This window comes from Aptenodytes patagonicus, chromosome 5 (assembly GCF_965638725.1).
Source record: "Aptenodytes patagonicus chromosome 5, bAptPat1.pri.cur, whole genome shotgun sequence".
NCBI lineage: Eukaryota > Metazoa > Chordata > Aves > Sphenisciformes > Spheniscidae > Aptenodytes > Aptenodytes patagonicus.
The window spans coordinates 15247914-15260731 of NC_134953.1; the positions used below are offsets into that span (position 1 = coordinate 15247914).

A 12818-nucleotide genomic window follows, 5' to 3' on the forward strand; every position below is an offset into this window, starting at 1 on the left:
AAAAAATGTTCCAGAGCACAGCATATCTCAGCAGCAAGAGCGTTTTCTGGTCAGTCAACAAGTCTTTTTAGGATGGGCTACATACCTTAGCCCATCTAACTTCATTTTTCTTTTTGAGGTTGTATGTCTCGGTAATCTTTGTTGAACTTCACCCATATTTAACTCTTTCTTAGTATTTCTGTAGGAAGTAAATTCCTTTTTAAACCCTTTGCTGTGCATTCGTTGTGCAGGCAATACAAATAAAAATGTGAAGACATGCCATTTCAAGGTTCCAGTAGTATGCCTTGCAAATAAATGCACAGTTGTGTGTAATTAAAAAAAAAAACCCAAACAGTTCTCTGCACTAAGAGCTGGAAGTATGTGCATTTGTGGAATTCATTGTAGATCATCAGGTATAAGTTTTTGGTATAAAACTTAGTTTATAGAAGTTTATACATTTTGCACTGTAGAAGCACCTTTTTCTCACCCTGAACAAGGGTAAACACAGTTCATAATTTCCTCTTTGCACAGGACTACTGTGACTGAACAGTTACAAACATCTAAACTTGAACAACTCATCATAGCATTTAAGCAATATTAAAATGGTGATTAGAGTACTGAAATATTTTGCTTTCCTAAGCTATTCCCAAGATTTTGATTGCTTTAGGCGCATGCAGTTGTTAATCCCAAGGCACTGAGAGGGTAACCAAGCTCTTATTAACTAACTGCTCAATTGTGGACAATTTAGTAGTAAAGAAAAGGGGGAGTGCTACAGAAATGGAGATCCTTCCCTACTTCAAGAGGCTTGTGAAGGAAGGTCTTTAAAAAAAAAAAACAACAAACCCCAAAAAACCCACCTAGTTCAATATAGTATATTTAGCTGTTGACCAAGATACATAGGAGCTTGGCACAGACCTTCTACTTTGTTAAATTAAAGATACCTTACTGTAAGAAATAGAAGAAAATTAAATTTTGTTATTTATTGCATAAGGCTTATGAATGGAGAAGACTAAAAGCCTGCTCTAAATCTGTGGATTGCCATTTTGTTTTTTGAGATGTGCTTGCTTGTTTAGTACCTTCCCTCCCCCGATGCCACCATCGTGCCAGCAGAAAGCGCTGCTTGTGCATACACACAGCAGAAGGAAGAAATGCATCTCTCCCTTGGGTCACACCCAAGCTCCCTGTGAGTTACATCAGTGTGAAGTTAGAGCTCTGTTATCCTGCTGCTGTATGGTCCTCACCGGAGCACCTCCCAGGAGTGGAGTGGCATCCCTGTACTGGAGAGGGTAGTTCTGTCAGTCTCACACCAATGGGGACTTCCTTGTGTTGGGCAGAATCCCCTATTTCAGCTAGGGTTTGACTCTAGTTTTGGCTGCCAGAATAGCAACTGAAGCTTGATTCCTGAACAGTGAGTCAGCCTTAAAAATAAACAGTGTAACTGAACAGATAGCTCCAAACCCGCTGTAGAGAATATTGAAGAACTAGTGAAGCCACTAGAAGGTAAGGAGCCAACTGCTTCTGACACAAATTCAAAGGTCCTGTCTTTCACTGGGATGCTGAAAGAATTCAGATGAATCATCTCTGTAAGAATGCTTATACTCAGAGAGCTGCCCTTGAAGTAACTCTCTTAAGTGTGATTTAAAAGGTGAATTAATTTTTACTATAAAGCATCTCCCTGCTGGGCTTAGATTAAAGAAAAAAAAATGCAGCTTCCAAGCTTTTGATTACAAACCAACTTATCACCAACCACCAGTTATTACTGCAGTCCTTAAAAGATTTAAAGCTTGCCCTATGCCAAAGCTCTATTTAATACTGCACACCTAGCTATATTTAACACTACATTATTTGCCATTTGTAATCAAGTTAATGAAATCTTATGTGAATATGTTTTCATCTTTAAGTTTTCCACAATTCCTAACATGGCTTAAGTTGCCCTACTTCTGCTTGAATTAAGGCTTAATTAGAAAGATGTGCTCATTGCCTTAGTAGCCTGTAGAACCATGGGATGGTAGTAAAGTCAGGAATACCACTGATGTTAAGTGTAAAATTACCAGATTTAAAGACAAATGCTTAAGGTAAACCCCAAGCTTTCTAGAGATAATGGGCATCTAGTACAAAGGACTAAAGCAAAATACTAAAGTTGAACTAACTTGAGTTAAACTAAATCATGAGTATGCATACCTTGGATCTTCAGTGTAATTTTGATTTCAGCAAGCTTGGAAAAAAAAACCAAACCACCTCCAAAAGCATTAGGGAGCAGGATTAAAAAAAACCCCAAACCCCAAACACTCACAACAGTCATAACTACATTTGCAGAAAGACAGCAGCTTCCTGCTTAAGTGGATTCCAAAGATGACATGCATGGAGAAAGACAGACTTGTCAGACTGAATACTTAAAGTATAACAGACATTTCAGAGGTGCGTGTTTGCAGAAAATAGTTTTCCATTTAGTTTCAAGTAGAATTTCAAGCAGTCTTAAAGTTTGGTTGAAAAGCACCATTATGTATACAGTTGTTTCCAAACAGTTCTTCCAGCCCAGAACGTGGTCACCAGCAAGAGGTACTTAGTTTTCACAAATTAGGAAGTTTTGAATCTGGGACTACATCATTAATTTGGACGACTGGCTTCAGTGACTATTGCTGTTCTTTTGATGCCATTAAATAATGGAGATAGACAGACTACTAATTCAGTGCAAATTACACACAATGCATCAAGGCTTGGGCATGTGCGGTTCTACTCATGGGTCATGTTTTTTGGGGCCGGCAAGAACCGAACTTGCAGTCAATTCAAGGTTTAGGTTATGTCTTTATCAGCAAGTAACACACTGCAGTAGGGGCAGAGCTGTAGAGCAAAATGGTTGGTGCTGAGAACCTGACATCCCTGCACTATCTTTGAAATTTTTATTTCAGCCTAGAAATAAAACACTTTTCTATTTCAGCCCAGACCCTGGTCTGGTCCAGCTGAATACCCATTAAACAGGTCAAATGCAGTAAGAGGCATTCCAAGAGCATATTTCTTGCTTGAGTTTTGCTGTAAGTGAATCCAGTTTATGCACTGAGAATACTGCACTAACCAGCCAGATCATGGTAAATGGTCTGCTAGCTTGGAAGGCATAGAAAAGCTCTTAGTTAAATATTAAGGTGACTAAAAATTTTTTTTTAATATACTTAGTGCGGTGTTCCTGCTGGTTTCCATTTTGAAGGTGTTAATTCACAGAACACTTAAGATCAGTACATATAATAATCTTGAAACAATTATTCTAGGTTCTGCTCCCCCCCATTTCCCAGGTGCCAGAGTCTTTTTGATGTCATATCAAAGAGAGTCATCACTAAGTATTATGGTTGCATAGCAACCTCAACATGATAAACAACTGGTTTAAAGCAGTCCTTTGCTGTTTTATTTCTTTTCCAACAGGAGCCAGTTTCCTACCACTGCAACTAATAAAACTCTTGAAGAAAAACAAATGCAGTGTTTTATGACTAAATAAGAGGTTTCTTTATTCAAGTATCCTGTTATTTCTGGGCACTATCACCAGATTACTGCACCAAGTTATCTTAAAGTACCCAGTATTCCAGCATTATAATTTCTCTGCAAACAGAACACCAAGCCCCATCTTGTCTCTCCCCCCACTTGGATTATCAATTGAAAGCATAACAGAAATATTCCATGTATGAAGGTAGAAATCTAGTAATACTAGTAATCCAGCTGTAATTTCCAAAAGCATTAGTGTTTTTTTTTCCTACTGTAGCTGACTAGGTAAGTCTTCTACAGAAAAAACACCTAAACATGGACATACACAACATACAAGTTTATATTCCCAGTTTTGTTTATTTTCATGGAATGCTAATTTAGTTACAATATGGCAGTTCATAACTACTGAAATGTGACATTAATTCATCTCCAATGCTGCAGAACAGTCTTGATTTATATATATTGTTTTAAACCAATCTTATTTTACATAGTTGAGGTCTCTGGTGGTTTTTAAGCTCTGATGCTTAAGCACACAGCAAGCTACAAACCTTAGGTTTTATATTTATACATATATTCTGTGTATTCAGACAACTGCTGTAAGTTATCTATAATTTAATATTTATAAAAAGTGCATATACTGGTACATATGCACATCTAGAAACACACTTTTACTACTGCCTCCCTTTTATAAAAAGCTGCATAACATACAGCCATATTATTCTCACTCACTGCTATTGAAGTCCTTTACTATCTTTGTTACACAATTTCAACTATTTAATTCCCTCAAACTGAATGTAGGTATTTCTATGTATATTTTCTCCTAAAGAAAAAAAGCCCTCCCTATTCCTTTAAGAAGCTTTAAATCATGCATCAGTTTAGTAAACAGTCACTTTAGCATGGATTTTAGAATCCTAGACAGTGTAAAATCTACTTCTGGAAAATGTCTGTCTGTATATTTAATTTCCTCTTTTAGTTACAAAAAAATATATAGGATTGAATCATACTGAATACATGCATCTCTCAAAGTGGCTATATTCTAGCCTTATAGATAAATTAAAAAAGTACACCCCTGCTAATAGGATGCAAACATGGCCTCAAATAGGCCATTACCTGTATTTAATATAGCTCATTACATTAAAAAGTTCAAGTCAGCTGTTCTCTCAAGATGGTGTCAAAAGAGTGAAGAGCATAATATATTTATACTCAATATACAAAGGTGGTGCACATACCTAGTGCCATTTAATTATTCAATACTTTCAAGGCTCCTAGGCTTTGCCTCTGGTGATACAAGTCCTGAAATGATCTGAATGAAAGTTTAAGTTGAAAATTGTTTTTAATACACCATAAAAACAAGTTGTGTTTAAAAGAAAAATGTACACTGAACAACCTGAAGTACTCACTGAAAAAACTGTACAAAACTATTATAGATACAGAAAGAAATAATGGTGGACTTAACTGCAAACAGAAGTAACACTTGTTAACATATGTAAAAACTTGCTTTGTTTTATTCTTCTACTAAGTAAGAATTTGCAGCCGTTCAGAACAAGTAAAATTCAAACCACCTCACAATGTTTACATTTAAAGTTTTTTTTATACAGTGCAAACGTTTAAGACAGAATAACTCCCCAGTGAAACAGGTGACACTACTCAGTGCCAGTCTTTTGAAGATTCTTCTTTCAATAAGTCTATTTACACATTAAGCTAAAGGTTCACTATATATGCTTTGAAGTTTGCTGAATATCAGCAGAAAATACGTGAACTAGCAGCAGTTGTATTACGAATATATGATGGTTACTTTAATGAATGCATAAAGTTTTCAAGACTGTATTCAGTGTCATACTGTTCTTGATCCCATAGTTCTCCAAGGTTTTCGAGTACTGATTTCATTGATGCTTTCCCAGAAGAGGTAGAGGTATCTGCTTTTTCAGTTTTTCCATCCTTCAGAAAAGAAAAAAAAAATCAATTAATATACAGAATGTTTTCAGGAGTATACTAAATTCTTCGAGTCTGATGATTCTTTTGGGGAAATATCACTTCCTCCTGTTTTTCAGAGAGCTGTCTACTATTCATCATTCCAACTTCAAGTGTTCGTCTGATTAAATTTTACATTTCAAAGCAAAACTTTTCTCTAAGTTTACTCTATTTTTGGTAGGTATTTGTAAAAACAGTTCTTTACTTTGTCAAGAGTGAACAGATCAAGAAGCTGTTCTGTTCCCATGCTCTGTAGGCTTGCATTTTCTTGGCTGATCACTGTATTTGCAATATTCATTTTGAACTTTTGAAGACCCATGATCTTCTCCTCCAGAGTTCCCCTGGTTATCAGGCGATATACATTAACAACACGTTTCTGAAAGGGAAAAAAAAAGCACACACAGCTAAAAAAATACCATCTTACGTATTCAAGAAAGCATAACTTTTTAGTATTCATCATGGACAGTCTGGAAGCAGTTTGGCTTGGAGTTACCAAGTACAATTACTGAAGGGTAACTCTGACTGATGTTATATGAAAAGAATGAGACCATGCCAGCATATAGTAATAACCTGCAATTGCATCTGTACTCAGGAAGTTAAGAATTCACTGCTTTTTTTACAGCTGTAGAGGGAGACTAACAGCAGTTGCTCTTTCCCTGTCCAGGCATCAGAGAAGGACAACCCTTCAGTTCCTTGTCTCAGTTGCATCTCTTCCTCCACTGAGGGGTGATTCTTCCCTAACCCTCTCCTCAGCAGCTCAGCAAGTACAGAGGAGAAGGCATACCAAGTTGGGGACAGGATAATAAAGTACACACTTCAACATCTGGCATATTTGCAAGAAAGCAGTATGAATGAAAGCTTAGTGGAAACCCCCAGACATCACTTTTATTATATGCTACAACCTTCTCCAAATTCGAAGAAACAGAAGTTCAGCAAGGGAAAAAGACTATGAGAAATTAAGAGGTTTTCACCTGCCCAATGCGATGTGCCCGATCCATGGCTTGCAGGTCTCTCATTGGGTTCCAGTCATGTTCCACAAATACTACTGTATCAGCCCCTGTTAAGTTAAGTCCCAATCCACCAACATGAGTGGTGAGCAAAAGAACATCTATAGATGGGTCATTATTAAACCTGCATACAAAAAGAGTTAAGCATGGTAAATTTCATTTAAATAATGAACTTATGAACCTCAATTGCTTTGAGGCAGACAAAAGAACCATTCTGTACCATATAAATAATACAGTTCATTACAGTTGGCTTCATATTGGTTATGAAGGGATATGCTTACCGTGAAACAATGGAATGCCTCTGACCAGCAGGTATACTGCCATCTAGTCGTAAATAAGTAACTGAAGGTAACTGAGGTCTGAGAAGGTCATGCTCCACTATATCCAGCATGCTTTTAAGTTGACAGAAGATTAGTACTCTGTGCTGGGCCACAACAGCTTCTGTACCGCTTTCTGAAGATCCACCATTCCCCAAACCACAGTCCAGCAGCAGCTTGAAGTAAAAGAGCATTAAAGTGCATCATCAAAATGACAGTAGATCTCATGTAAATATTGACATTGATGGACTATTGAAAGTAGAAATAAGAGAAACAACTACAGAAGGAAGTCTGTAAGTGGCAGTCACTTGAATGACATAATGCAAAGTTTGGCTTCACTGTCAAACTATGAAAAATTTAAGAGTCAACAGAATAGTCATTTTCTTCATTTTGCTTTACTTACAATAGAATTTAATTAGGTAATGCAATCTAACTTTATCAAGCTAATAGTCTCCTGTATAATAAATAGGAGAAGAGTTTTTCTGTAACAAGAGGGACAGGAGAAAAACAGAATAAAAGTAAGGTTTTTGACAAGGCAGCAAAAATTATGTAAACATCATCACCTTGAAGCAAGCTTGTGCTTCCCCCTCCCCCTTGAATTAACCGGAAAAATAAAGCATATGCCTAAAAACCCCTTGTACTCTATATTTCATTTGCTACTTAACTAATGTTTTAAGATCAGTTTTCATACTGATGAAGTCTTAAGCAAAACCTTCTAAATTGTAACATCATCAGGAGACATACATTTAGGAAACTTAAGGCACAACATACAAGTTGACTTACTTGTTTTAAAGCAGACAGCTTAGGTGCATGTTGGATATCTCGAAGGGATGAATTATGAGCTGCAAGTTGCTCTGTAATTCTTTTATATTCTGGATGTTGGGTTGTTAACACTAATGCTGGATGGTTGCATAGCTTCCGTAAGTATTGCAGTGCCTTTAATTATTTAGGAAATGAAGTTCAAAGAAGTGGTTAGCAACAATGTAGTTACAGAAAAAGGATGAACAAAACTGATTTTAAGTATAGGGGCCACATTCCACAATTTGGACTTTAGGGTATATTTTCATTAAAATAAAGTTGCACATTTATATTAAGGAAACCTGTATTTCAAACTGTATCCAGTAACCATTAAGAGCATAGCGATCTTGGTTCCTGCAACAGGAACCATGCAAAGACTACCATTCCCCACACCTTCACGTGAGTGTGGGAGATAGTAGAGTTTGGGAGCTGTGCAGAGCCTTTGAGAATTATTGTTTCCAAGTAGCCAAGACTTAATCTGCAATTCTGTAAGACCATGAACCTTCATAAATTCAGATCTAACCTTAAGGAAACTTTTTTGTTTGTGTTTTAGAAGCTTAATTTTGTAGTGTAACAACTGATGAGATCAGGAACTAATTTTGATCTCGTTTTGAGGTTTTGCACTTTTGGTAATCAGTTTTTAACTGACTAGTATCCAAGATCCACAAAACTGCTGAACTGGTGTTTAATGTAATTTAACTGTAATTATGTAATTTAAGCATAATTAGCTATACATCACATTCCAGGCAATCTGATCCAAAATCTAAATATTTTACTTAGATCATATGGCCACAAATGTATAAGTTAACTATCTGGATTTTCATCTTTTATTAAACCCAGAAGTACAGTTACAAGAAATAAGTGAACTAGGTAGTAAAAATTACTGAAGAAATCTGTACCTGAAATACATGACCTGTAGCTTTAAGCTTTGGTTTTTCAGTTTCTTCATTCAGTGAAATTGAAGAAACTGTTTCATCAATATCACACTTGGCACGAGACTTGGCAAAATCTTCATAAAGCTGAACCTGTAGACCAGGCCCCAGACAAGAGAATGAGTATGTTTTCCCCAACAGAAGTAAGATGAACAAGTTCCGAGTTAAAGTTCTGAATTCTCATAAATCAAGAAAGCTATTTTATACGTAGCACAACATTAACAGTGGAATCTCTTGCAATTTATTTTCCTTCAGCTTGGGAAGTATTCTTTAAAAAAACCCCTGCAGATGCCTAGATGTTGTTCTTGTAGAACAATACCAGAAATTAAGCTAAAGAAATACTCTACTGCAACTGGTCTGAAATTAGTTTTTAAACACGTACTAGAAAAGCTTTAGTCCTGTGGTCCCCAGAGAGTGTCAGAGCTGATAACACATTGACCCAGGAATACAGAAGTGGTTCCTTTGTGGTCTTAACTGTGCTGAAAAAACTAAAGCTTCCAGCCACTTTTTAAGCATACCTGTAGAGGACTGAGAATACAGTAATAATCTTGAATAATTTTGGGTGGAAGATCTTGCAGTACATCCTCTTTCATTCTCCTTAGCAGGAATGGCAGAACTTGGCGGTGCAGTGCTTCCATTGCAAGAACCCCTAGTGAAGGCAATGAAAGCAGTATTTTCGGCAAAAAAAAAATTTTTCAAAACATTCAGCCCCCCCAATCTCACGTTGGAACTGACTGCACTTTCTGTTTTCGTTAGCAGTTCTCATTTAAAGGAAGAAAACAGGAAAACCAGGATTTAACATTTGATCCCTACCAGCCTCTTGTTCTCGACTGGAGCTTCGGGCATCTCTACTTGCCAGTATTGGTTTGCCATATCGAGCTGCAAATTGGCGTTCAGTACCCAAAAATCCTGGCATAAGGAAGTCAAACAACGACCACAACTCTAAGACGTTGTTCTGAACATAAAAGAAACATTTGTTACATTATTTTCAAAAGTAATGAATTGCTACAAGTTATCAGAAACATTTCCATACATATTTAACACTGCCTATAAAACACTACAAACATAACACTTCAACATACTTTTGAGCTCCTGGAACTTGGTGGTTCTTTCATCAACCTTAAGTTACAGGAAGACCTGTACGTGCACTTTAACACATAAATGGACTTTCTACTGTGTCTGATGTCTTAAGCCATGCCCTGAGTTGTTCTGGACAACAAAACCCAGGAGTGGTCTTAGTCCTGGATGAGACAGATACTCCACAGACAAGTCATTTTGGGCAAAGCCCAAAATCTGGAGTTCTCAGAGTCGAGTTTCTTGCTAATTTCACTAGAGGCATAAGGAAATGCTCTCTCCCCTTCCCTGCCTGCTACTTAAAGAACAAGTGGTAGAGAAAATCTCGTTGCCAACTTTTGAGCCCCATTAGTACCACGGATCCTGCACCCATTCCCCTATACATGGGTATACTGGGAAAGGAAAAAGATGTAGTTTCAAGCATTTAGTAATGAAAGGCTTTTTTACAATGTATACTTTGAACAAGACAACTCTGATAAAAAGCACAATAAAATGGACTGCAAAGTAGATCTCTTTTGCTTGTTTTCTACTACTCCCCCAACTCCTTAGGAAAAAAGAAAAGCAGTTACCTGGATTGGTGTCCCAGAAAGAATTATCCTGTAATTGGCAGTCAGCTGTTTTACTGCTTTTGACAGCTTTGTTTTCCCATTTTTTATTACATGGCCTTCATCAAGAATGCAGTAATTAAACTTAATATTTCTAGAAAAGAAGAACATAGACTTAAGTAGCATTTAAAATGCTAAGCTATTAAAAACCTCAGAACATGAACCAATTCTTACCTGAAGAAGTCAATGTCATTTCTCACAACATCATATGAAGCCACTATGAGATTGTGTCTTTTCACCTGGTGTTGTAATCTTAAGAAAAAAAAAGAGGAGATCATAACTGAAGTGTTCCTTACATACGTTATTAATTTCAGCCTTTAAAGGTACCACCACAAGTTTTACCATGTCCACAAACTATGCTTCAGTAGTAAAGTGAATTTCAAAATTCTGTGGGTGGTTTTTTACTCTACCCAAGTCATAAATGCAAAGTGCATTACCTTGCTCTCTCAGTAGGAGGTCCTGTATAGTGCAAAGGATTAAGATATTCTTTTGAGCAAAATTTGCCCACTTCATCCACCCAGTGTCCTGTAAGCGTAGGAGGGCACACCACCAAGGAGGGAAGAGGAACACTGTCCACCAGTTTTGTTCTTGCATATTCCTGAGCCCTTTAGGAATATCAAAACAAGTTTGAAAAAATTGTTTTTCACAGAATAGTTGAGGTTGGAAGGGACCTCTAGAGGTCGTCTGGTCCAACCCCCCTGCTCAAGCAGAGCCACCGACAGCCAGTTGCCCGGCATTACATACAGAGTCATTACCATAGATAAAACCTATCATTAAAGTCTTTAAGCTTACCTGAGGCAATGATCACCTGCAAGAATGCAAATGGATTGTAAAGTTTTTCCTAAGCCCATATCATCACAAAGAATTCCATGAAGTTTGTATTTATTGAGAAATGCCAGCCAGTTCACTCCATCCTGAAATCAGAAAAAAATAGTGCCTCAGAAGTAAAAACTGGCTTTTGGCTAGTTGAGCTTCAGTTCAAACATCTCTATGTTCTATCATCCATCACTGTCAAACTACGAGCTTGTTTCCCACCATAAATGCATCCACTACAGCCCATTCACTCAGAGGGGAATAAAGGGAGAAACATAAGTGGCCAAATAGTACAGCGAGGCCTGGTTTTGCAGTGGTGAGCTGCCACAGTCAGCCTAAGTAAGGCACAGCCCATTGGCCATTCCCTGAGAAAAATGACAGAATCCAGAGAGGAGAAAAAAATATCATTAAAAGAAAAACAGTATACATGGCATGCATTACTTAATTTGTTCTTCCTTACCCAAGAGTCCAAGATACACACAGAAACACACTGTGTTTTAGCACAGCTAAAAACAAAACAAAAAGCCAAAAAACCCAGCACCCTAACAACTCCTACCCTTCCATAAAATCATATCAGACTAGAACTTATTGTTCTTTTAAAATAAAAGTACAAGCTGTTACCTGCTGGTATTTTCTGAGCTCTGCTTTGATTGGTACTGGAACTTTATAGTTTTCCAGTTTTTTTCCATCCAGTAATTGTTCCAGAAAGTGGCGTTCTTTAGCTTTCATTCGGATTAATTCTTCAGACATGTTTGGTGGATCTGGTATACCAGCCTAGGATAATGTTTTTAAAGCAGTAATGTAAGGGCTACAGTACTTAATTCTCACACAGACAATAATAAAACCTCATACTAGCTTAGACATTTTAAACAAACAGATGGCAAAGATCTGCAGTCTCCTCCATTGTATAAATCCAAACTCAGTGCTATACTTGTTTGATTCCTTGCAGATCGACTCAGCCAGGGTTGTAGGGTGCAAAAGACAAACTCTGCCCCAAAGGACACACTGAAAAGCTTGATACAATTGCATAGAAGAGGGGAAATCCTGGTCATGCCTGCAAGATTTTACAAAGACTGAGCTATTCTACCTCTAATCAGAGAGTTTATCTGGCTGGCTAGAGAATCCTTTGACACCCATTTTGCCTTACCCACAATCTACCATCCAAAGTTAGATGGATTTTTCTCCTACAGACATTAGCAGAATTAGATCTAAAGTGATACTGAAATCCATAGGTTGAATTCAAGCAGTTGGAAACTACTGGGAAAAAGAAAGATGTAAACCCCTCCAGGTTTGTAGCAGCAGACCTTTGCTTCCTAGGTACTTCCCATACCAGGCCAGAAGCCCAAAGAAGCTGTATCTGGGGACCAAACATGCTCAGACATTCTTGCTTGCTAATAATATAAAGTAGCAAAAGAGGCACTGATATTTTCCATCATCACACCTGTCATCCCAGTTTTCTGGGCCATCTCCATCTTTAGTTAGCTTTACTTCAAAAGTTACTAATCACTTAGGGAGGTCCTGGCTGAGAAGAAAAACTCTATCAAGTAATTCCACCATGTATGTGGTTAATAAGGAAGGGGGAAAACTAACTCAGATTTCAGCTGTTAGAAGTGCTCCAATAAGGTATTTAAGTACATACATACACACAGACAACAGCCTACTTGTTCAACTGCTCTTCCTACCCTCCCTTTTAAAAGAACATGTCTGAAGTGTGAATACTATGCCAGTTAATTTGATTCAAGTATATTGTCAACTTGCAGCATGATTGCTTATCAATAAAACAGGACAGATTAAGTTGAACCATTTACCTTATAATCCTTCTCTCAGTCATATTTTCATTTTTATGGTTGA

At 37.3% G+C, this 12818-nt stretch overlaps 1 protein-coding gene across 3 annotated transcripts in view; it reads right to left on the reverse strand.

Moving 5' to 3' along the window:
• Positions 1 to 3790: 3790 nt before the first annotated feature.
• Positions 3791 to 12818, reverse strand: part of BTAF1 (B-TFIID TATA-box binding protein associated factor 1) — a 47756-nt gene continuing 38728 nt past the window's right edge. For all 3 annotated transcript variants that reach the window (XM_076338800.1, XM_076338799.1, XM_076338801.1), the window contains 13 exons: positions 11589 to 11741; positions 10947 to 11068; positions 10592 to 10759; positions 10329 to 10406; positions 10119 to 10248; positions 9289 to 9430; positions 8994 to 9124; positions 8443 to 8568; positions 7529 to 7681; positions 6710 to 6921; positions 6393 to 6552; positions 5627 to 5797; positions 3791 to 5388 (listed from right to left, as the gene is read on the reverse strand). In XM_076338800.1, coding sequence (XP_076194915.1) covers positions 5242 to 5388; positions 5627 to 5797; positions 6393 to 6552; positions 6710 to 6921; positions 7529 to 7681; positions 8443 to 8568; positions 8994 to 9124; positions 9289 to 9430; positions 10119 to 10248; positions 10329 to 10406; positions 10592 to 10759; positions 10947 to 11068; positions 11589 to 11741 — 1893 coding nt within the window. In that variant the 3' untranslated portion in view covers positions 3791 to 5241. The remainder of the gene's footprint in view (positions 5389 to 5626; positions 5798 to 6392; positions 6553 to 6709; positions 6922 to 7528; positions 7682 to 8442; positions 8569 to 8993; positions 9125 to 9288; positions 9431 to 10118; positions 10249 to 10328; positions 10407 to 10591; positions 10760 to 10946; positions 11069 to 11588; positions 11742 to 12818) is intronic.